We start from the raw sequence: 25,628 nt of genomic DNA, 5'->3' as shown, positions 1-25,628 counted from the left end.
TTGAAGATTTAATACAATTTTTAATTACTCAGTAAATCATTATTGTCTGATATTTTAAAGAGATCAAAACATTTATTTGTTCTTTTTGTATTGGATTTGTAATTGGCTCTTCGCTTAAATGAATAACGGAAAAAAATACACGGTTTTTTCTGAATACTAGCAATGTACTAAGTATGTACAAATCTTATTAAAACAAAATAAATGGTAAGAGAGCGCTAACCTGTTATGTATGTATATTTTACAGAAAATAACCAAGACAACTACGATTCGGTTTACAATACTTACTAATTGGCAAATTATTTTGCCATTATTGTGCAAACCTACCGAATATTATAAAAAAGTATCTGTTCTAATAAACACCTTTTAAATGTAATGTCCAGAATAAATATTCTACTATGTAATTGCTAGACTTTTCGTGTAAGTACAAATCATAAGCTAGAAACCTAGTTGTTCTTGTTCAACAGTCAGAAATTAGGGTCCAAAACCTACTCTTCTACTTGGAGAGTGTAGTACTCTGAATACTAAAAAAATGTTATTAGACAAGCCTTGAGGCCGTAAGTCATATATAAGGCCAAGGCCGTAAGTCCTATACATGAAGCTTGTCTGAGCTTCGTGGTCCTATATAAGACCAAGGCCGTAAGTCCTATATGTATAAGGCCAAGGCCGTAAGTTCTATTTAACGACGAAATGCGTTAGATTCGCGACAGATTATCATTGCATCAGTATGAAGTTGTACTTTTTTTTAAGCCGAAGACAAAATAATTATTGAAGATGTCACGAAGTCAATGCGTACTCATACTTTTTTGTTTAGGTTTTATTTTACTATCAAATACAACATACTATAATGTACGATCGAGGAAATTTAATTCCTATACCTATGCAGTTGAGACACCTACGTCATTTGGTCGGATCATGTCAATTCAATGTAAATTGTGATCTGACGGCTGGGTTTGACGTAACGCGACCAAACTACGTAGATTCCCCATCTGTCTAGGAATCAACTTCTCTGATAGTACATACAACAATCTCAAAATAAATAATATGTATATTTGCTTCGCGTTGTAATTTGTGTGGGATGACTTTACCATAGAGAAAAAGCTCTAAACTTACTTTCTAAGTAAAGCAAAAGCATCGACATTTACAAAATAAAAGTCATGATCGACAAATGGAAATCAAATATTTACATCACGACTACCGTTACAAGCAATTATTATACTATCATGCGTTTACAACATAAAGCAGCTATAAAATATAAATAGGTAATGAAAGAGGTACGGTAAGGCTAATAAAAGTTTGAGCTAGTCTTCCATAACTTGCTGGAGGGGCAGAAACAGCTAATGTAACAATTTTACTGCATGTTTTTATTAAATTTTACAGCATCCTTTCTTGTGTTTCTTTAGAAAATATAATCTACTCAAAAGATTTACGTCAAAAATTAAGGCCCGTTAAACTGCGACGCAGACGCCGCGCCGCCACGGAAGTACAAGACGTGTTCACTAAATAAACAACATTTAAGGCCTGTATTCACTTTGATTAGTGATTAGTGCAGAAAGCGTGTGTGGACAGTGACTGATTATTGCAAGTCCTTTCATTTCTCCTAATCATGAATTACCTGCACTAACCACCTGCATTCGAGATAAAGGTTGGCAATATTTTATATTTTCGTAAAAATATTGCCCATCTCTCAATCACGATAACGTAAATCTGTTTCTCACCTTTGTTTGACTTTATACAGCAATATTAGAATGTAATTTGCAAAAATATTTTATTCATCACTAAGTAACATCCCTGTTGTTCGAGGCCCATTATACATACGGACGTAGTCCGCAACGCACGGTCTGCGTTCACATCTGCGTCGCACTTACGGGCCGAACTTTTAACTCCTCCCCTTATTTCAGGTCCCCAATAAAAAAGATAGAATAGTCCGGTCGCCGGATAGACCGAAATTCGGCCATTGTCCGAGCTGCTTGTCTCTTTCTCACACACAAATATTGGAGTCTAGCTCACACCATGATAATTAAAACGAGATCTTTTGCACGCACGAATATTTGCATGTGCGAGTGAAAGAGACAAGCAAACAACTTATTTCTCTTCATACCCCAACCGGACTTAACTGTAATTATTCAGATCAGTGTCTAATACTGATTATTGCATTTTGGATACTTCGAACTTTGTGTTTATAATTTCTTCGTCCGAGTCTAGTAGAGGCAGTGTGCTCGTCGGGATATTTTCCTCCACCCATCGGAGGTCGGAGTCCAGAGACGTGGTATTCGGTTCCGGTTCTCTGTCGCGTGACGAATCGTTTTCGCTTATACTAGTACCACGCATCTTAACGCCGTACGCGTCGTTCACGAATTGCTCTTCTTCCTCTGCAAAGAGAATAATCGAGAGTTAAAAACTGTAATTTAACTAAGAATATTATTAACTCTATTACAAATAAAAAAAGTTATATAGGGTGAACTGACTAGTGCTTGGACAGTAGTAGTCATTGGACAGAGCACAAAATCTCTATATTTATTAAGGTCGGTAAAAAGTCACCAATGGTCGTATATCCTCGTTTCGAGGGCACATCTTTAACCATGTCCCCTAGCATTGAGATACTTGGCGTCAACATATCGAGCGAAGTCCAGTTCCGATATCATCTTGAGGGTAAGGCCAAATTAGCCTCGAAGAAGCTTGGTGTTCTTAACAGAGCGAGACAGTACTTCAGTCCGGACCAACGCCTACAACTCTACAAGGCGCAGGTTCAGCCTCATGTGGAATATTTTTCTCACCTCTGGGCAGGGGCGCCAAAATACCAACTGCTCCCTCTGGATCGTATCCAACGAAGGGCCGCTCGAATTGTTGACTGCCATAGTGATTCAAACAGCTTGGACCCCAGACAGAGTGAAGCTACATCTCGGCATAATTCCAAATTACGCCGAGATGTAGCTTCACTCTGCATCCTCTATCGGTTGTATCACGGGGAGTGCTCTGAGGAATTGTTCGGAATCATACCACCTGCAACTTTTCGCCATCGTCCCACGCGAAAAACATACCATCCTCAGCACCTTGATGAGTGGCAGTCTTCCACAGTGCGTTTTTCGCGTAACTTTCTGCCGCGCACTGTAAAACTCTGGAACGAACTGTCACCAGCAGTATTTCCGGACCTATACGACCTGCAAACCTTCAAGAAAAGAGCGTATTCCCTCTTAAAAGGCCGGCAACGCACCTGCAGCTCTTCTGATGTTGCGATGGTCCATGGGCGCCGGCATTTGTTAAAAACTACCTGTTTTTCTTTAAAATCAGGTGTTCTATAACTTTAAAAACGGACAGTTTTTAAAGCAACTTTAATAAATATTGTGTTTTTGTGCTCTGTCCAATGACTAGTACCTACTGTCCAATCAGTAGTCATGTTCACCCTGTATAACTTTGTCCAATGACTGGTACTGTCCAATCACTTGTCATTTACCCTATAACATATTATTATAGGTTTTTTCAACATGTCAGATAGTGATCTATTTCATCTATTTATAGTATACTCATAAAACCGGATGAGTAGTTTAGATATTACACTATCATGTACACACTACATACACAGACCACCAAATCATTACTTAATTATCCTTCCTTTAAGCTTCGCCGTAATATGAGTTATGACCTAATTTACAAAATTAAAAACTAGTAATTATTAATACTACAACTAAAATATAATGCTAAAGAGCCTCGTGTCTTAGTGGAAGATATTTTATTAGTATGTATTTAAGAAGGCACAGTAAAATATTATACTCACTAAATACTTCAGAGTAGTAAAATAACAACTACTCCAAATTAGCAATAATAATGACGCATGAGGATAATGGTCAAATTAAACAGATGTTTATCCAGCCTTTGAAAGTGACCACATCTTATCAAAGGTAGGCGGTATCATACTGCCAGTACACAGTGCATAGTGTGATAAAAAGCTCAATTTTGTTTCACCGCGTTTTTCTTTCAAAATACTATAGTTGATAGCTATATAAACATAGTAAAACTCCGAGATCCACATTCTTTATAGTTTTTTTTAGGGTTCCGTAGTGAAATGGCAAAAAATGGAACCCTTATAGATTCGTCATGTCTGTCTGTCTGTCCGTCCGTATGTCACAGCCACTTTTCTCCGAAACTATAAGAGCTATACGATTGAAACTTGGTAAGTAGATGTGGTCTGTGAACCGCTTTAAGATTTTGATACAAGAATGGAAAAATTATTAAAAATTTTTGGGGTCCCCATAGATACAACTGAAACAAAATTTTTTTTTCATCTAACCTATGCGTGTGGGGTATTTATGGATAGGTCTTCAAAAATCATATTAAAGTTTCTAATATCATGCAGATGCGAGAGAGACTCTTCCAAAGTGGTAAAATGTGTGCCCCCCCCCCCCCCCCCCCCCTCCCCCCTCTCTAACTTAATATGTAGTATAGTATAGTCTAGGTATGATAAGTCTAAAAAAAATATATGATGTACATTACTACAAAAACTACCAACGAAAATTGGTTCGAACGAGATCTAGCCAGTAGTTTTTTACTTTAGACTTTTCTTTATAACCAGAAGAAAAAAAAGTGTATTAATTTCATCAGTCGAATTAATTTGACACATGGTATAAATGGTATAACAATAGTATAATAATTAATAACAAGGAATTTTCTTCCGAAAAACAGGGGGTCACGTGGGTGTCATAAGCCTTAGTGATAGCCCATTTACATTCGCGTACGAGTCGCGAGGCGAGGGAGGAGGCGAGGGGCGAGGTACAAGTGTGAACAGACGCTCGTGGCTCGCCTCGTCCCTCGTCTCGTCCCTCGCGGCGCTCGCGTCCGGGGCGGTTTTTGGGGCACGAGTCAAAGGACCTCGCGTCGCACGCGAGTGGGTGTTTACATTCGCCCTCCCGCTTTATTCTGGCTTCTACATCGTGCAGCCGCCGCGCAGGTTGTGTTTAGTTTTAAATACGCAAACACAAAAACGCATCGTATAATGGATTGGTCACAAGAGGAAACATTTAAGTTCATAGAACTATTTTAAAAAAAAACGAATCATTTGGGACCCTACTTTCTTTCCTTTTATTTAAATTAGTGACGTAGCAGTATAAGCCCAGTATTCACAAAATTGTTGCTGCTAAAACTTCGACGTCCGAGTCCATTATTGCTAGCTCAAAGACGACTGAACTCGGCCCGCAAGTGTAAACAGGCAACTTATTAACCATCGATCAACACGAGCCTCGCACGAGGGACGAGGCGAGCCACGAGGCGAGGGACGAAGCGCGAGTGTAAAGGCCGTATTACAAGCCGCGTCGACAGCTATGATTAGTTAATGTCGTGTCAAATAGCAAGTTTTTGATGACCTAGGCTTGTGAAACTCTCGGAAAATAAGACTTGTGTATTTAGACTATGACTTGATGTAAGTTTTTTTACATTCAAAATATTATTGTACATTTTTAAATATAAATATTAATTTTGGTATACAGGATTTAACAAAAATAAGTGATAATACTTTAATGTGTGTACCTGTTCGTTGTCACTTTTGTATGGGGAAACTCGTGACGCTCGGGCCCTTGCCAATACAAAAGTGACAAAAAAATTTGTCTTTCACCGCTGCACTTTCCCAATCTAAACTCTCTACAAGGAACCCGTACACACCCTAAAGTATTATCACTTATTTAATATTTTTGTTACACACTATATCAATTGATAATTGATATACATATAACATGATATATGTATATATCCGATATATATATCAATTGATATAATATATCATGCGAGCCCTGAGCTTTTGTATTTTTTATAATAAAACTCTTCATTAATACTTCTATATCTTTTCATCTGTCACGAACTGTCAAATCATTTTCGAAAATATTTTAAATAAATAGTCTTAGGCTGCGTCCCCATCAGACGCGGCACGGCGCCGCCACCGTGTTACGGCACGACGCCGCCACCGTGATACGGTACGGCGCCGCACCGTGACACGGTGCCGTGTACGGTGCACCGCGCGCCCCTATTCTGGTGAAACTTCCGAACAAAATTTGTATCCAAACTTAAACGAGGCATAATATGAAAATACATATCAAAGTCGCGTAATGCAAATATTGTCATGTATACCAAGGAAATTTTATCTATAATAAATAATAGATAAAATTTCCTCGGTTTCTTTTTCAATCTTCGTCTTAGTAACAACAAGAGAATAATTTTTTCGCGATCCATATCCATTATCCAGACAAGCACTCTCGTTCGAGCGCAAATATCGACTGAATAGGGACGCACCGTACGCGGCACCGTGACACGGTGCGGCGCCGTACCGTATCACGGTGACGGCGTCGTGCCGTAACACGGTGCCGGCGCCGCGCCGTGTCTGATGGGGATGCAGCCTTAGAGTAAGACGCTCATTTTGGGCGCTTGACAGACGAGCTAATATATATATATTTTTGTTTTATTTATTTACTCTAAATACACATACTACGAATACACAAAATGTAGAACAGATTATAATAAAACACATTATTGTGACAACCCTGCAGCAATGACGAATACCTACACAAAAGCGGCATTTCGCGCGACTCAAACGTGTTGTCTCACTGTATCTTTATTACGCTGTGGTATTATCACTTGTTTTTCTACATCCTGTGGACCGTGGCCTTACCGTCGTCGTCGTCTTCGGCGTTGTCGAGTAGCGGCGTAAACGCGTATCTCTGGTTGTTGTTGGTTGGCCGCCACAGCACCATGATCACAGTCAGAACACCGGCGAACAGAATGTGCCAGTACGCTTCGTCCATCCATACTTCCTTCCACTCCTGGAAGAAAGCAAAAGGGTTAATTATATTTTTTTTTGGAACGAAGGTCCTTATCGCGCGTTGCGAAAGGAGGCTAGACAGAAAAAGTTGTAACGATACATTTTTATTAGTTCTTGCGCTGTAGGAGCAGAGGGCGTTGATAGTATTCCTTGGCAACGTCAACTAGACGGCGTTTTTGAGAATAAACAGCGACATCTACCGGACGTTTCAATAAATTTTATTACAATTCTACAAAAGTGTCGTTGTTAGTATTCCTATGCGTCAACTAGATGGCGTTTTTATAACTACATCCCTTGACACTTCTTAAGTTTTTTAAAATATTCTGATTTCGTTTAATTAATGGTACCGAAAAATAATAATATGACAGCTGGGACTTGATTCTCACACACTTAAATCTTAATAATTATTTAAAAGAAGATTAGACAAACATCACAGAAGCTATAACTTCTGGCATAAGGAATAAAGAAAATATTTAAGTATCTGGGTCTCTCTGAAATAATCTAGCAATTTACAGGCTAAAATAACAAAATATACTTACAGTGATACAGAACAATATTCTGTAGGACTTGAGCGAGTAGAGCATGAATATAACGGACGCTATGACGGCGAATATCAGCGTGTTCGTGAAGTGACGGTACAGGGACAGCTTGATTGTGTTTCTGTAAAACGAGAATTTGTTCGTGAGCTAGCGGATAATATTGGAACGAAGTTATAATATACGATACTATACTATTCCTATGCATCCAAGAAAGTATTCCTGGGCGTCAACTAGATGGCGTTTTTGAGAATAAACAGCGACATCTACCGGACGTTTAAATAAATTTTATTACAATTCCTTCACTAATTAATCGAAAGGAACTTCGTTCCATCCGGCAGGGCTATCACATATCTCGCGAAAGCAAAACGATAGCAAAAATTGTGCAAAAATCGCAATTTCGTAATATGTATCAGCAAAAACAATACTATAGCAATCGATCGACAGTACTCCCTCTGCCGAACAATCAAGGAACTATAATTGCATTACAATCGCTAAATCTCCACACTTTTGAAATTTATTTCGTATCACGTAAGGCTTTTAACAGCAATGCGATCGCGATCGGCGAGCAATTTGAACTGTCAAAATTCAAATAGCGATCACAACAAAGGTGATTTTTTACCGATTGCTTGTTTATCGCTGAGAGGTTAGTGGTGTTTTGCGTCAATGTTTAAACTGTAAAACGTATTTTTATAACATTGGCGCATACAGTGCTCATATTAGAAGACATTCTTGAAGGAGAAACAAGAGATGTAGCCAGAAATACAGCTAAATAAGACCTCGCAATCTCGACCGAGCCCAGACGCTGGAACTGTCTGACTCTGAGTTTAAAACCCATTACAAGGGTTGAATAAGGAGCTGTTTGTGACGAGTTTAACACATTGACAAGAAAAACAACAATTAACACCTGTGCTGTGTTGTTGCGAAACATCTGCAACAACTATCACGTCGCCTGCCAGTACGACGACTTCCAAGTGCTTCAACAAGTTTAGGACCACACTTAAGCCATTGCAGGATGTTACAGTTTCTTTGAAAAAGTGAGAACCAGCTTTTAGTGAGTGGCAGACCGCAAAGAACTTGCAGAGGTTGTGATCTTTATGAAGTGAAAAATAAAGCAGTAAAACAGTGTTATTTGTTTCATTTGCATGTAGATTACTATTAAGTTATTGTTATTTGTTTGACAATCTTACTTATTAACGTTACAACATATTGTTTTTTAATTATTGACACCAGTTACACAAAGATTGACTTGCTTTCAGCATAGGCCTTCCCTAAAGCTTGCCATAGTTCTTTGTAGATTATAATAAGGCGTTTGACTCACTCAAACACGCTAAAATATGGGAAGCATTAGAAAGTCAAGGTGTCCACAAAAAAAAAAGTTTAGTCCATACTGATACTATAAATGTGAAAGTGTCTTCACGCGTAAAACCGCAGAACAGATTAGGATGTAATATATTATGAAGATCCGTCGGGGATGCGTCAGCGCAAAGCATTTCCCCATTTAAAAAGGTACAGCTTTGCAAAAAAGTGTCCGATAGCTGGGACTAAAAGTTTTTATATATGGCAACATTACATTACTTATCAATTCTCGTAAATACTGTGTTAAAAGTAAAAAAAAAAACACCTGTTTAAATGTAGTGTAGGGTTGCCTCTGATAAAAGAAAAGCATCATTTAAAACGCACTCTTTTTTGCCAAGCTATACGTTGAGTCCCGATAAAGGACATAGGATACTTTTTATCCTGAAAAAAAAAAACAATCAATAACTAGTAGCAAACAATATTCAAAGTTGAATCAAACAATGTAAAGTAGTAAAAAAAAAATAAAGTAAACAATTGTCCCTTCTCAATGAAGGGGGAACAAGAGGTCCCATATAAGGGACCAAAAAAATATATTCAAAGTTCAAACCTTCGCAACTGTAGTGTCCTCATAGTGTGCGCGAGTGACACAAACAGCCACCAACAGATGGCGCTGTCAAGCAGCGACAGCGGTGCTTGGGTCAGTAGCAGATCCCTGTTGGAGTCTTCAGCCTGGCGGTAGTAATGGAAATTAATGCTATTTTCTATATTAAAGCCTTATCAAGCTGTAGTATGCTGTGACATCAAAATTAGCATGTTAAAATATGAACGTGGCAAAAAAGTAACTAACACTGCCGTCTTACAAAAACGTAATTTTTGACAGTTCTCCCGCCAGCAGCGCTCCCGCCCACATTCTTAAAAAGTCTTGTGACTTGTCGCACTTTACGTGTTATCATAGGCGCCGGTAGAAATAATTTCCAAGGGGTCCAGATTTTAGTTCAGTTCTTTCTTTTCTTTAATGTCTATTAACGTCAACAGAATACATATTTTAGTACCGAAACATTACGAACTATCTTTGTACGGCATGGTAATAGGGTTACACACGGCTTTCTATTTCAATAATTCCTGTTGATCCCGACATTCCCAAGGGGTGCAAGTGCACCACCTGGCACGTTCTGCCGGCGCCCATGCGTGTTATTGCTTTGCTATTTTCTAAAAAAGCGGCATCGTGAATTATCGGTTCTACGAGGGCTGCTATTTATGTATCCGGAACTGGCCACTTACAAGAACAATATTTAAAAAGTAATTACAACATTTGAAAATAGAACTCTTTGGTTGAAGAATACATTTTGTTTCATGTGACTGTCAATTATTTTTCCATTGTGGCGTCATTTTGAAAATTGCGTGTCTTCATTTGCCATGGATTTAACGCGTGAACATTTTCGTGCAATGATTTACTACGATTTTCGGCGTGGGCTAAATCAACAACAGTGCTTTATTCAACTCACCGCAACTTTTGGAGATGAAGCACCATCAAAAACCACTGTTTATCACTGGTACAGTGAGTTTAATCGTGGGCGGTCTATGCTCACGGATGAAAATAAAGAAGGTCGCCCAAAAACAGCTGTTGTCCCACAAAATATAGATGCTGTGCGGGAACTAATAATGCGTGATCGTCATGTTACATATCGCGAGATAGAGGCGTCCTTAGGCATAAGTATGACGAGCATACATAAGATATTACACTTGGCTGTAAAAAAAATATGTTCGCGTTGGATTCCGCACAACTTGACAATCGATTAAAAACGTGCTCGTGTCGATTGGTGCAAAAAAATGATAAAAAAATACAACCGTGGTACGTCAAAAGCCGTTTATAATATCTACACAGGTGATGAATCTTGGATCTATGCATATGACCTCGAAACTAAACAACAGTCAACGGTGTGGGTGTTCCAAGATGTGCCGAAACCAACAAAAGTTACTCGTGCAAAAAGTACTTTGAAGCAAATGGTCGCCTGTTTTTTTGGAATTAATGGACATGTGGCTACAGTGCCATTAGAGAATCGTAAAACGGTTAATTCTGAATGGTATACGACCATTTGTTTACCAGAAGTCTTTGAAGAAATAAGAAAGGACAACCAACAACGCAGAATCATATTACATCACGACAATGCTAGCTGTCACACCTCAGCTGAAACAACTCAGTTTTTGGAGGGTCAAAAGATCGAATTGACTGGTCATCCGCCGTACAGCCCTGATTTGGCACCTAAAGATTTCTTTTTAATTCCATACGCGAAGAACAAATTACGTGGTCAACGTTTTTCGAGCCGCGAAGAGGCTGTTGATGCGTTCAAAATGCACGTTTTGGAGATACCTCAATCAGAATGGAAAAAGTGCTATGAAAATTGGTTCCAGCGTATGCAAAAGTGTGTCGATCATTGCGGCGAATATTTTGAAAAGCAATAAAACCATATTAAATGATATATGTTTGTTTCTTTTTTTAATTCCGGATACATAAATAGCAGCCCTCGTACATCGCACCGCTCACGTCGAGTATTATTTCGCATCGAGCGAAAAATAGCAATTCATTAACAGATAGCGCCGCAGTGCGTAACAGCGCGGACGTGAATTTTTTATCATGATCGCAGATTATTGCTACGCACGATAATATTAGCAATCGTATTTTTTAGCAAGTACGATTAATTTAATTATTGCTAATGGGCATTTAACAATTAATTATTATTGCTAATGGTATTTTTACCAACACTACCTTGTGGTGTAGTCGCAGCCACGCCTCGAGAGCGGCCAGCGCGCCCCATGCGCCGCCCGCGCCGACCACCCGCTGCAGTGCGGGGCCCAGACGAGGCCTGTGCATTTTTTATATTTTAGCCGATTTTAATTTTAAAAAAACTTGAGAGGTGTCAAGGGACACCCGGATGGAACGAAGTTATAAAAAAACACCCCACCCAGCTAAAACAATTAAAATTTCCCGCCATAGAGGAATGGTAGAATTTTAAATTTCCCGCCAGTTGACGTCATCACCACATCAACGCCCTCTGCCCCTACTTCGCAGGTACTAAAATAAGTGTCGGTCAAAAAGTGTTGTTACAACTTTTTCCGTCTAGCCCCCTTTCGCAACGCGCGATAAAGAACTTCGTTTCAAAAATCGGAACAAAGTATCAGTAACAGTGTCCCGTTATTACCTTTTGGATATAATAGAAACTTAAAAAGAGAGGTTACCAATTCGATAGTATTAAATATACTTGGCATTTTCAAATTTTCGATTGCAATCAAATCACTTTGCACTTTACAATGTTATTGAAGTAACTGGTTTAATAATACGTTAATATAGGTAATTCAAGACATTTATAATTTACGTACTTAACTATTCCAAAGCCCAGTGATACAATAATGACTAGCATTCGTGCGAGAGCTCGCTTTGCGACTGAAACCCACTCCGCAAACATGTATGCTTCAGAATTGAACAACCTGAAAAAATAATTAAATCAGTATACTATGAATAGTTTTGAAATGTTTTTTTCACATTATACATGACATAATAGTATAAGGGTCAGTTCACAGCGAACCGAATCGAGACAATCAGTTCACAGCGAACCGAATCGAGACACCTGATGATGATTTTTTCGAAACCGGTCGTGTATTTAACAATTTTGTAATAAATATATTAAAATAAAGTGGAATAAGTGCAAGAAAAGTGTATAATTATTTAATTGGAGACAATCAGCGACTTGGCGATACAAAATGCAAAAGTCCCGACACACAACAATAATTATGGACTAAAATATTACTTTACAGGAATAATTAAAACTTGAAAGTCAGTAAATATTATTTCATAACTTTTTAGACTTCTCAAGCGGTACTATGTATTACAATAATGAAAATAAAGTTTAAAATCATATGACACTGAAAGTGCTCGCCTCGCCGCTGCCATTTCAGTGTAGCGCGGCCTTTAAGGTTGGTGAAAATAGTAGTTTTAATATAGTTACATGAGAAACTTAACTTACCCTGTCCTATTGATAGAAGAATAAACTCCATAATAAGTTGCGCTCTCGATCATTCCGAGCAGAGCTACCCCGCCGATCCAGTATTGTATTCTAAGCAGGTCCCGCCATTGCAGTGCACATACGATCAGCCAACACATACACAGCGCTGTGTACACTCCACACATCACTCCAAAGAACTGTAGCAAAATTAGTGGTTTAAATACATTTTATTATTATAACCACCCAGCCAAAAAAACTGTTTATGTATACAGATAATGATATTATAAAAATTAAAAACCCGGCCAAGTGCGAGTTGGACTTGCCCATGAAGGGTTCCGCAGCAGCAATAAGATTTATTTTTATGAAATTTAGAGGTTTTTGATTTATTTTCATATTTCAGTTGATTTATTGAAAGCTAAATTAAGGTTTACCATTTATGACGTATAAAAAAACTACTGGCTAGATCTCGTTCGAACCAATTTTCGTTGGTAGTTTTTGTAGTGTACATCATATTTTTTTTTTAGACTTATCATACTTATCTTACTATATTACTTTAGAAGTTATCATACTACTTTAGAAGTTAGAAGGGGGGATAAAATATTATATTAGAAACCTCAATAATTATGATTTTTGAAGACCTATCTATAGATACCCCACACGCATAGGTTAGGTGAAAAAAATTTTTTTTTGTTTCAGTTGTATCTATGGGGACCCCTAAAATTTTAATAATTTTTCCATTTTTGTATCAAAATCTTAAAGCGGTTCACAGACTACATCTACTTACCAAGTTTGAATAATATAGATCTTACAGTTTCGGAGAAAAGTGGCTGTGACATACGGACGGACCGACGGACCGACGGACAGACGGACAGACAGACAGACATGACAAATCTGTAAGGGTTCCGTTTTTGCCATTTGGCTACAGAACCCTAAAAACCGGCCAAGTGCGAGTTGGACTCGCCCATGAAGGGTTCCGCAGCAGCAATAAGGTTTATTTTTATGAAATTAAGAGGTTTTTGATTTATTTCGATATTTCAGTTGATTTAATGAAAGTTAAATTAAGGTTTACCATTTATAACGTATAAAAAAAAACTACTGGCTAGATCTCGTTCTAACTAATTTTCGTTGCTAGTTTTTGTAGTACATCATATATTTTTTTTAGACTTATCATGCCCCTACTTTAGAAGTTAGAGGGGGGGGGACACATTTTACCACTTTGGAAGAGTCTCTCTTTCAAACTGTTCAGGTTCGAAAAAAAATATATTAGAAACCTCAATATGATTTTTTAAGACTAATCCATAGATACCCCACACGCATAGATTAGATGAAAAAAAAAATTATTTTGTTTCAGTTGTATCTATTGGGACCCCCAAAATTTTTTAAAAAATTTCCATTTTTGTACCACAATTTTAAAACGGTTTACAGACTACATTTACTTACCAAGTTTCAATAGTATAGCTCTTATAGTTTAGGAGAAAAGTGGCTGTGACATACGGAGGGACAGACAGACAGACAGACAGACAGACAGACATGACGAATCTATAAGGGTTCCGTTTTTTGCCATTTGGCTACGGAAAATGTTTGGTCCTTGTCTGCCAACCATGTTATTTCATAAACTTTTTTTTTTATGAAATAAGGGGGCAAACAAGCAAAAGGGTCGCCTGATGGAAAGTAACTACCGTCGCCCATTGACACTCGCAACATCAGAAGAGCTGCAGGTGCTTTGCCGGCCTTTTAAGAGGGAATACACTCTTTTCTTGAAGGTTTGCAGGTCGTATAGGTCTGGAAATACTGCCGGTGACAGTTTATTCCAGAGTTTTACAGTGTGCGGCAGAAAGTTACGCGAGAAACGCACTGTGGAAGACTGCCACTCATGAAGGTGTTGAGGATGGTATATTTTTCGCGTGGGACTATGGCGAAAAGTTGCAGGTGGTATGATTCCCAACAATTCCTCAGAGCACTCCCCGTGATACAACTGATAGAGGATGCAGAGTGAAGCTACATCTCAGCGTAATTCCAAAGGGTCCAAGCTGTTTGAAACACTATGGCAGTCTACAATTCGAGCGGCCCTTCGTTGGATACGATCCAGAGGGAGCAGTTGGTATTTTGGCGCCCCAGCCCAGAGGTGAGAACAATATTCCATATGAGGCTGAACCTGCGCCTTGTAGAGTTGTAGGCGTTGGTCCGGACTGAAGTACTGTCTCGCTCTGTTAAGAACATTATGCCTGCCTTATTGGGCCAATGTAAAGACTAAAGACTAAAGAGCCCTACTTGGCTACAAAGCCTACAAGTTGGCAACTACATTACATACCCTACTTATTGGCCCAATACGCTGCCCTCAAGGCGTTAGCCCAATGTGCACAGTAGGCTTTTTAGTGGTGAAACTGACTTTTTTAATTTTTTTTATTAAACAAGGGGGCAAATGAGCAAACGGTCACTTGATGGAAAGCAACTACGGTCGTCCATCGCCCATGGCCAATGAAATAGAGTTAAAAAAAAAATATCTTACAGGTAACAGTGGCCATATAGCAGCTGATAAATATCCCGAAGGTGAAACCATTTCTATGTTTAAAGACACTTGAAATTTCACATTACTCCGAACTCCCATTGTCAACATATAAACACCTTCCCTCTCCACTGTGAGGAGAGGAGCTTTCTGAAAAAATAAAACTATACTTTTTATCTTATATGTAAAACTGGAGACAGTATTGTTGATATTAGTATAAAATTCATAATTCATTTTACAATTTATTGCTTGGGGCATCTTTATCCCTTTGCACAGACATATGAGTTTCTAAATATTATATTCCTTCGTCAACTAGTAAATAAATAAAATAAATTGACAACTAAGTAATTCAATTAATAATATGTTACTCACAGCTTGAATAACTGCTTCATAACTCTTGGCATCACCTCCACTTGGACTCTTATTACTATAAAAATATATTATATTTTTACTATTACATGTGTGCGTTTCCACTACATTAATAACTTGAGCAGTGCTATAGTTGCTTTCATAAAATGGTCTTTCAACCACATTTGAACAATCCACGATTCTCTGAAAATAATTGATGAAATGTTATAACATAGAAAATAGTTAGGTATATAGGTATAGTATAAAATAGAATAGTTAGCATAATAAAACTTCTATTTCACATAGAAATTTTACAATACATTTTACTTTTAGGATTAAGACAAATTAACAGAACTAGAAGAAAAAAATAATCTTTATACATTTATGGCAGTGGTCCATACTAAATTTGCTCATGTCCATTTAATACTCTTTATCCTTGGTGATTCATAACTTTTTACAGTAACTTGACAAAACAGGATAGGCCTTGTAAAGTTGTAAACATATTATTATTTCTTAAACATATTAATGTATTTATGCAAAATTATACCTTTTCAAAGTAATGAAAGTAATCTGGTGAACATGGAGTTTGCCTCCATGAATATGCCACCGTTATATTTGTAGGCACTGTGACATCACAATGCACTGAAAACAATAAATTTATTTTATATTTAGCTGACCTTTTATCAAACGTTTGACCAAAATATCATGCTACTTACTTGCCACAATCAACTTTGAGTCTTTAAAAAGTGATTTAGCCAGTGTGAAGTTACAGCTTTCCTGTAAAGAAGTTTGGGTATCAATAAATCTGTATGCAAATTAAGAACTATTGTACCTCACTAGTCAGTTGCTTCTTGATCCTTCTTAAAACTTACCCCATTAAGCGGCAAATCCCATTTCCCAACGTCGGAAAAACTAGACGAAGCCAATCTAAACAACGTAACCAACACCAAAAACACAGTATGCGGCATTTTACACAGCTTATAGTTTTAAGGTACTTAAGTAAACTACTTCAAAAATTTTACAACACATAACATAATTAACCTTTCACAAACTGAAATAGCGATAAAAACCCCAATTTTAGGATATTTTATCAATTTTTTTAGTAAATCAGAGGTACATGTTTGACAAGACAATGCAACTGACAACTGTCAAATGTGAAATGTCAATTGATAATGACAATTACAGATGTCATTTGTCAATGCCATGTTTTTTATTACGATTTATTGCGAAAGAGTCTGGGCCCATACCACGAAACGGTTTTGAAACTCAAACAATCGTACGAGAATGTGGCATCCTACTCTTACAAACGTGAAATGACGTTGTTAGAGCAGGACGCGGCATTCGCTTCGTATATAACATCATTGTAAATGACAATTTCTTGGAAATAGAATCCATAGCCACTTTAGCAGTTTTGATCTCCATTATTACCTCTAAAACTCGGTCCATGGTTTTTTTACTGTTACACATTGAGAAGAATAAAATTATTTAATTGCAACTGTAAATTGTTATTAAATTCACTGTTTCCTTTGTTTAATGCACCGCAATTTCGCACCACACATTTCATATCCAACGCCATTGTTTTTGTTATGACACGGGCAGCACTACGAGTGTTAAGAAAAGGAACTAAAACTGACAAAAAGGCGACTAGTATCTCGCTTTGTTACATTACGGCTAGCTGTATTGAATGACGTATAGCGCCGAATACATTCCGGCGGATTTTTATTCAGCCGCATTCAATCCGGCTAATCGTCGACACTCGACACGCTGCATTACAAAACGGCTAGCCGTAATGTAATACGGCTAAATATACAATCCACCTGCGACATATATATTGGCCGTGTTCGTCAGCGTAATTTTTTGCGCATTCGCTGCAAAACGGAAAACCTAGTTATTGCGCATGTCCAAATCATGTCATGCCATGGCAACGACAACTGTTTACGACTTGACATTTAACCCATATAATTAATCATAATCATAGACTTATATGAGGTTTATGATCACCTTTGCCTGTCCCGACCGGGACGAATTAACAAAAAAAAAAAAAAAAAAGGTTTATGATCATAATATTAATCATAGACTTATTTATAACTAGCTGTTACCCGCGACTTCGTCCGCGTTAGCATAGTAGATCACATCCCAAGTATTATTTATTGTACAAAAATATTCAATATAAAGAATTGACTTTCCTACGATTTTATTATATTACGTTCAGAATTTAACTTAAGATTTATGATTTAATTTGTCTTTATTATTATTGATTTATCTTTCGATTTCTATATAGTCTTATTAAAAAAATAATCGGACAGAGTAACAACTTAAGTTAGCTAAAATAAAAAAATAATCGGACAGAGTAACAACTGAAGTTAGCTAAAATTGTGTTTATTTATGTACTATGTATTTTGAGACTATGCAATTTTGTCGCGTTCGCGATTCACTTTCACTTTTGTTGAGTTTCAGAACGCGATATTAGGTCCACCAACGCGCACGCGAATTTGAACTTTATGCAGCGGTAATAAATTACAAATTGACTCTCCATTTTATTTAGAAAACGTTTGTATGGGAAATAGAAAAATGCTGTTTTGAGGATTTTCCCGGCAATTATTCGAATTTTTCTCACCTTTTAAACCTTCCCTAGACCTCCACGAATAATTCAAGACCAAGATAAGATAAATCCGTTCAGCCGTTCTCGAGTTTTAGCGAGACTAACGAACATCAATTGATTTTTATATATATAGATTTATATACTAATATTAATACATCTTGGTAACATAGCTATGTACAAATTACAATTTACAAAACGATTTTCAAAATTTATTTTATGAAACAAAATATGCTTATTACCATTTATGAAAATTAAATATACGCAAAACCATAGGCGCAAAACAAATTGGAATATGGCAACAAAATTTAGGAATGGAGTAGAGATGGTTTGGTTCCGTGTCAAAATATTTTTGTTTTGTTGGTTATAATATTCACAAAAAACAGCTAATAAAGTGCATAATTTCTCACTGTAAAGATTCTTAGAAGTTATCCTACGGCAAATAAATGTGTACGAGTGCATCAGTTGTCATGTTTAAGCAGTTACTTTTTCATAGATCTTGGTGGTAGTCATGTCAGAGTGTGCGCTGGTAGCCACAGTAAATGAACACGATGCCAGCATGGATGTGGGCAACGATAAATCTCTCTTCGAACCTACTATTGATATGATGGTAAATGACTTCGATGACGAGAGAACATTAGATGAAGAAGAAGCCTTGGCTGCTGGTGAGCATCAGGATCCCAAGGCAGAACTCAATAGCCTACAACGAGAAGGTGATATGCCTTTAGAAGAACTACTCGCATTATACGGTTACAACAAGAAAATGGATAAAGTAGTACAAGAAGAACAGCCAGAAGTGGTTCCAGAAGAAAATGGTAAAACGGAGTCTGCTCTCCAACAGTTATACACAGAAACTACGAGCCCTGAAGCGACGCGTTGTTTGAGATCTGGCTCTAGACCTCCTTCAGAAGAAGAAGATGACTATGACTATAGTCCAGATGAAGATGATTGGAAAAAAACTATCATGGTCGGTAGCGATTACCAAGCAGGGATTCCTGAGGGGCTTTGTAGCTATGATGATGCCTTACCTTATGAGAATGAAGACAAATTGCTTTGGAACCCCAGTGTACTTGATGAGAAAGAAATTGAAGAATACATGAGAACAATCTGTGCTATGAATTCTGGAACTGGTGTAGATGCTGTACCAAGAGGTAGGCAACTGCGTGATGACGAGGAAGCCTTATTTTTACTGCAACAGTGTGGACACAATGTTGAAGAAGCTCTCAGAAGGCGGAGAATTTCTGCTCAAGCACCTTCCCATGCCAGTGTGTGGTCAGAAGAGGAATGTAGGAATTTTGAAAGTGGAATAAAAATGCACGGCAAAGATTTCCACCAAATACACCAACAGAAGGTAAGAACTCGGTCAGTAGGTGAATTAGTACAATTTTATTATATTTGGAAGAAAACTGAGAGACATGATATATTTGCCAATAAAACTCGTTTAGAAAAGAAAAAGTACACCCTTCATCCTGGCCACACGGATTATATGGATAGGTTCTTAGAGGAACAAGAAGTAACAGGGCCGAGTATGGTCAGGCCTGTGTCACCGACTATGATGGTCTCACCTATGATGGTATGTTCACAGCCCGATCCATTAGCTCTTGGTGAGAAGGAAGTGTTTTCCCAGTTAAATTCTCATACTTCTCCTCCAAGAAAAAATGTTAATGAGGAACCTGAACCAGAAACAATTTCCTAATACAAGCATTTTAGGTCATGTCAAAATACAGAATGGCATGAGTGCTTTTGATATTATACTAAATAAAAGTGTTTTTTCAATAGGAAGCCTTCATTCATAATGAAAAATCTGAAGCTAACCTATATTTTGCTTAGTCTATGAGCTAACATAGAATTGTTCAAATCCTATGATTACTGGTTGTTGGTTGTGCCTAGTGAAAAGACACATCTAAAGAATGGTAAATGTAAGCAAAGTGATTTCTTTTAAACATATTATTTATAAATATATTTTTATAAATTTGACCTCATATCTTAAAGTAGTAAATAGTGCAATGTAAATATATATAAATAGAGGCATTCGACATAATATAATGGATAAGACAGGTTGTTATATTTCATGAATTTTGATTTATGAGTAAACAATATGAATTCAAAATTGAATGTTACAATTAATATGAATGAGGATTCTAATTTTTGACAAACTGTAGGACACATAAAGGGCTGGAAAATTCAGTTAAAGGTATTCAATTCATAAAACTTTGGTAAAAAATGAGATACTTTGTCAAATACAAATCACAATGTTTTACCTTAACCGCAATAGCTTTGTATGTACCTATGCCTAATGGTCAATACTCACTATCGGTATTACTCAATAGTAGATACTCCAAATTGAGTAAAAATGATTGTGTGGACCACAAAAATTACAACTCAAAGGCTCGCATAAAGCCGGCTTGATGGAATTTAAAAAATCAAATTTCCATCTAGCTTACTCGACACGAGTAAGAGTTGACACAGTTACACTATCGAGCAAAACTGTATGTGAGTACTTAGCATTAGTTTTTATTATTCCTAGTGTAAAGCAGTATAATATTATGTTCCATAATGGCCGTGTAGTACAGTATTTTAGTTGTAAAGCTAACTTAAAAGTTGATGTAACCTTTTAAATATAAATTTAGTTTAGATTTTTAGTTTTAACTATATCTGACGTAATATTATCGTGTATTTACATAATATGAGTAATTCTAAGCCATTTTTCTATCTATTTATATATCTTATATTTTTAAGTACTTCTTTTCTATCTTAATTTTGAATATTAGGTATAATTTTATTAGTAATAACAAATCTGTTAAAATATTCCTGCTATAAAAATGTGAATATAAGTGGCATTTATGTTTATTAAAACGACCATGGGTAAATATTGAGATATGGCACTGAAAGTCATAAAAATGTTTTGAAGTTCTGTGTCTCCTCTCCTAGGTTCGAGCTATAGCATGGTTTGCAATTAAGGAAAACAGAATCACATTATAATATTTTGTCCATATTTTCAGAAACAAAGTGATCTATTCATTCTAATATTATAAAAAGATAATATGTTAAAATAAAGCTAAAGCTAGGGTAAGACATTAATTTATTTGCTAATAATAACTCTGAATACTTAATTTTATTATGATAGTGTAATACTTAATTTTATTATGAGAATAGGTACGCGCACAGTTTGTCGGCGCGTGCCGGGGCGGATCGGGGCTCAGCGCAGCGCAAAATGCCTATAGCACACTATTGCCGGGCCGGGCCGCATCGCATTGACGGATTTTGAGTATTTTAGATAGCTCCAGTGTGACCACTCTTAAATCACTTGTGACTCGATATATCAAAAACGTTGAGTATATTCTACTTAAATCTTCTAGACCGTGTTTTAGCTTCTACCGAAAATCTACCTTTATTAATCAAAATGTTGTTGAAACTACGTGGTTGAAACTAAAATATGTAAAACTAAAATGTTTATCTAAGGACTGTCTTCATTATGCATTTTAATTTTTTATAATATTTGTTATATTTATATAATATAGATCTTCTATTAAAATTTACAAAAAATTTTGGACTACTAAATCGTCATTCATTTGACCTCAAATCTACCAAAAAGTGGAAATCTATGTGAAGTGTGGTTACACTGTTGCCGGCGCGCAGCGGGTTTGTCGGGCCTTGCCGGGCCTTGTCGCATTGACGGAAATCCGCTGCGCCCCGACACAGTGTGCGATACGCGCATCCGATTCCATACAAATTGTATGGAGGCGGATTTTTGTGATGAGCCTCGGCACGCTGAGCCCCGGCACGGCCCGTCTCAATGGGCTCAGTCCTAATAAAAGCAACATTTTTTACTCCTGAAAATATTTTGGTGGTTCCTAAGTAAACATTTGATTAGACATTCAAATTTTACAGAACAACATTGTGTGGATTGTGGAACTTTTAAGTCACAAATAAAAGGCCTTTTCTGCAAATTGTTGTGTGCTTTATTTTATTATCATAGAGTCATCTATTACTATCTTTACTATTAATTAATTATTAATATTATAAATGCGAAAATATCTCTGTCTGTCTGTCTCGCTTTCACGCCAAAACTACCGAACCGATTGTAATGAAATTTTGTACACAGATAGTCTAAAGCCTGAGATAGGACATAGGCTACTTTTTAACTGGAAAAAGGGTTATAAGAGGGTGAAAATGCGTAAATTTGTTGGAAATTAAGTTCTAAAAATTCATAATAGATGGCGCCGTGTCGTCTCCTACATCGCACAAGCGCTTACTCAAACGTGTTACGTGATACGTGAGTACGTCCAATTAGTATAGTAAGTTCACCTCGGTAAGTCTGTAAATATGCGTATATTGGCACCCTAAATGTTGTCTCAAAACCTACATTGGTCTATATACTGAGGTCTATACCGTACCGTACCTTGTTCCTTCACCAGACCTGAGCAAAATCCCCGAAAAGCCGAATCAATCTGACATTGGCAACTCACTGAGGCCGCCATAATAAAAAGAAGAAGAAGAAGAATTACTCGTAACTCGTATTTTAATATTTTTCAAAAATAATTTTAACATCTATACAAATACAATAAAGTAATTAAGTAATCGATTGTGTACTTTTAACGTGAACTTTTAGTGGTCACTATGATAGTAACAACAGATATGTCTGCAAAAGAAGTTATTAACGATTTTAAAGAAAATTATGGCAGAATACGTAAGTTGCTGGATGAAGACAGCAAGAATGACCCCGAAAACGAACCGTATTTATCGAAATACAAGGCTAAAGACCTACTCAATAATATGCGCGAGGCATTATCAAAAGTTGCTAATTACGACAATGGACTAGACAGTGTTAAACTTGATGCCATGTTAGGCATAGTCCTATTGAATATTGGCATTATAAACATGGAAACAGAGGAGCTAAGTGCGAGTGAACAAATTTTAAAGGAAGCCGAAGAGTTGCTCGCTCCAAATGCCATGAAACCTGAAATTGTGATCACCATTATAAATATCCAAAACAATTTAGGCATCCTTTGGTCAAATCGGGATGAACCCGAAAAAGCTAAGTCATTTTTACTAAAAGCAAAAGAGTTATATGAAAACTTCAAATGTACACTGCAAATGCCTTTGCCTATAGAACAAATCATACACAATGTTGGCGAAGCCGTAACTGGAGACTTTATGTTGCTAGAGAAGGCTCACACACTTACGTTATATTATTTGGCTCAGGTGTACGGCTCTTTAAAAGAAAATTTGAAATCAGCTATATATTGTCACGTGACATTGAGGAGGCAACTCCAATACTCCGATTATGAGCCAATTGACTGGGCACTGAATTCGGCCACTTTATCACAATATTTTGCAGAACATAATGGCTTCTTTCAATCTAGGCATCACTTGTCTGCAGCTTCTACAGTACTAGATCAATATGAAACTAAGTTGATGGAAACTGAAATTGAAGATGAAGTTTTCTTGGCTAAAAAGGAAACATTTAATCACAGGTCAGCAGACGTAGCCAGGTGCTGGGTAAAGTACTGTCTTCTCCTCATGACAGCTTCTAAAACTAGGTTGATGTCAGATGAAGAAAACATAGAAGATGCTAGTACAGGTAGTTAATTTTTTTTATATTGTACTTAATATTAAAATATGTAACGATTACATCCAATGTAAGGTATTTATTTGTTTTCAAAGCATTACACTGTATAATATGCATGTATGGCTTATACAATAAATTAAAATAAGAATAATATTATATATGTTACAGATATGTCGAACATGCAGTTGGAGGATAACGAAAATATTTGTGGGGGAGATGTTAAAAATTTAGTATTTCCCGATTTGGATGTTTCCAAATATGAAGCAAAAATTGTTGATAAGTTTCTACTCACTTACCAAGATGCCCGTGAAGTGTTCTTGTGCTGCCAAGGTTGGTTAGAGAAGGCTAAAGCCTATTATAAGTTGGATTCCTTAGCATGTGATCACATTGAGCTAGTGCAAGACAGTTCTCAATCATACTCCTACTTGGCTTTCTTTGAAGAGGACGATGAAAGAAGAGCAAAGATGCACAAAAGAAGAATTGACATGCTCGAGGATCTCATCAAAGAAGTGAACCCTCAGTACTATCTAGAATACTTTAGACAGCTGTGGTATGAACTTGGTGAAATTTATTCTGATATACTGTCAATAAAGCTGGAGAAACTAAACAAATCAAAAGAGAAACCCACCCCACATCTACTGAAGAAAATCAATTTACTGTGTGAAAAGAGTATCGAAAATTACACAAACTTCTTAGATTCTCTCAAGGATAAGAATGGTCAAATGCCAGAAAAATTAGAACATGATGTTATAAGACCTGTCATAAGTGCTTATGCTTTTATAGGTAGGAACAGTATGAAGAGAATTGCATTGGATAAAGTTATTCAGCAGGATCACATAAGGAAAAGTTATCTCTCCTACAAATCTGTTGTTGATATTTGTGCAAAGGACAAAGATGCAGCTTTGATGATGAAAGAAGAATACACCTTGTGTCAAGAGATGGTGAATATTCTGGAAATTAAAATGAAGAAGCTTGAACGAGAGATTGCAACATCTCCAAATCAATAATGTGTCTTGTAAGATGACAGTTGATTTATCTGATGTTCTCTGTATGCATTTCATCAGTAAAAATGTTGTGACCAGAATGCGTAGCATGGTCACCATAGAAACAGTTTCTTTCTACGGAAGAATAGTCAAAGTGAGAGTTAGACAATGGAAATCCACCATTTGTCAATAAAATCTGTCAGTATGTCGATTCTTTCCCATGTCTACTGTTGTTATGCTAAGTCAGAATGTGTTTAGGAATAGAAAGCATATTAATTCTTGTTAAGAACATGAATTTTGCACAGATGCTTAAACCTAACTATTCAGCAATATAATATAATATTATAATTAGGGCCCGGATTTATATGTAAACAAGCTGTTGCCCGCGACTTCGTCCGCGTGGACTTCAGTTTATAGCGCGCGATGTCAACAAAATTGGTGTCAAAAGCTTTTATAAAAAAAACCCTGGTACCCCTTAAATCAAAACAGCTGTACAGTGTGTACATAATATTTCATTTTTTAAAATTAAATTTTATATTTTATGCCAAATTTTAAAGCTTATTCAGGCCCATAATTACACAACTTTACCCATAAACTATAATAGTTAGTTAGTAGTTAGACCTATCATTGATAGGTCTAACTTTTAAGGTTACGTCACTGCATAGATAAAGTACTGACTTATTTAATAACGTAAGAAAGTAATAACAATCGAAAAAAAATCGAAACTCGAATGTAAGATGATACCACCTCTTATAGAAAGAAGTCTGGGTAAGCGTCGCCGCGATGTAGGAGACGCAATGCGCCATCTATTATGATTTTTTGGAACTAACTTAATTTGAACAAATTTACGCATTTTCACCCCCTTACAACCCTTTTTTCCAGTAAAAAAGTAGCCTATGTCCTTTCTCAGGCTTTAGACTATCTGTATACAAAATTTCATTACAATCGGTTCGGTAGTTTTGGCGTGAAAGCGAGACAGACAGAC

The 25,628-nt window shown here is 36.8% G+C and overlaps 3 protein-coding genes across 3 annotated transcripts; 2 read left to right on the top strand and 1 right to left on the bottom strand.

Moving 5' to 3' along the window:
* Positions 1-1,025: 1,025 nt before the first annotated feature.
* LOC121739873 (transmembrane protein 87A) lies at positions 1,026-17,258 on the bottom strand. The gene is made up of 13 exons (XM_042132464.1): positions 16,918-17,258; positions 16,362-16,540; positions 16,206-16,266; positions 16,037-16,131; positions 15,514-15,693; positions 15,145-15,291; positions 12,657-12,832; positions 12,013-12,120; positions 11,402-11,498; positions 9,242-9,363; positions 7,339-7,459; positions 6,650-6,800; positions 1,026-2,369 (listed from the first exon to the last, which is right to left on the bottom strand). Exons 2-13 carry the CDS (start codon positions 16,455-16,457, stop codon positions 2,146-2,148), a joined length of 1,578 nt encoding a protein of 525 aa, XP_041988398.1. The 5' UTR covers positions 16,458-16,540; positions 16,918-17,258; the 3' UTR covers positions 1,026-2,145.
* A 1,126-nt stretch (positions 17,259-18,384) lies between these two features.
* On the top strand, positions 18,385-21,203 carry LOC121739874 (mesoderm induction early response protein 1). Its single transcript, XM_042132465.1, has one exon. It carries the CDS (start codon positions 18,600-18,602, stop codon positions 19,782-19,784), a length of 1,185 nt encoding a protein of 394 aa, XP_041988399.1. The 5' UTR covers positions 18,385-18,599; the 3' UTR covers positions 19,785-21,203.
* A 1,441-nt stretch (positions 21,204-22,644) lies between these two features.
* On the top strand, positions 22,645-24,796 carry LOC121739872 (KIF-binding protein). Its single transcript, XM_042132463.1, has 2 exons — positions 22,645-23,672; positions 23,829-24,796. The coding sequence occupies exons 1-2, from the start codon at positions 22,709-22,711 to the stop codon at positions 24,665-24,667; spliced, it is 1,803 nt and encodes a 600-aa protein (XP_041988397.1). The 5' UTR covers positions 22,645-22,708; the 3' UTR covers positions 24,668-24,796.
* The last annotated feature ends 832 nt before the right edge of the window (positions 24,797-25,628 follow it).

This window comes from Aricia agestis, chromosome 2 (genome assembly GCF_905147365.1).
Source record: "Aricia agestis chromosome 2, ilAriAges1.1, whole genome shotgun sequence".
NCBI lineage: Eukaryota > Metazoa > Arthropoda > Insecta > Lepidoptera > Lycaenidae > Aricia > Aricia agestis.
Note: the sequence above shows the minus strand (reverse complement) of the source record. Positions and strands in the feature narration are given on the sequence as shown.

Excerpts from the sequence above, each read along its gene's own strand:
- LOC121739872 (XM_042132463.1), top strand. The coding sequence starts at position 22,709 with ATGATAGTAACAACAGATATGTCTGCAAAAGAAGTTATTAACGATTTT. Across the intron at positions 23,673-23,828 it reads CATAGAAGATGCTAGTACAG|ATATGTCGAACATGCAGTTG; the intron begins GTAGTTAATTTT and ends TATATGTTACAG.
- LOC121739874 (XM_042132465.1), top strand. The coding sequence starts at position 18,600 with ATGTCAGAGTGTGCGCTGGTAGCCACAGTAAATGAACACGATGCCAGC.
- LOC121739873 (XM_042132464.1), bottom strand. The coding sequence starts at position 16,457 with ATGCCGCATACTGTGTTTTTGGTGTTGGTTACGTTGTTTAGATTGGCT. Across the intron at positions 12,833-15,144 it reads CTATATGGCCACTGTTACCT|TTCTTTGGAGTGATGTGTGG; the intron begins GTAAGATATTTT and ends ATTTTGCTACAG. Across the intron at positions 11,499-12,012 it reads CTGGGCTTTGGAATAGTTAA|GCCTCGTCTGGGCCCCGCAC; the intron begins GTACGTAAATTA and ends AAAAATGCACAG.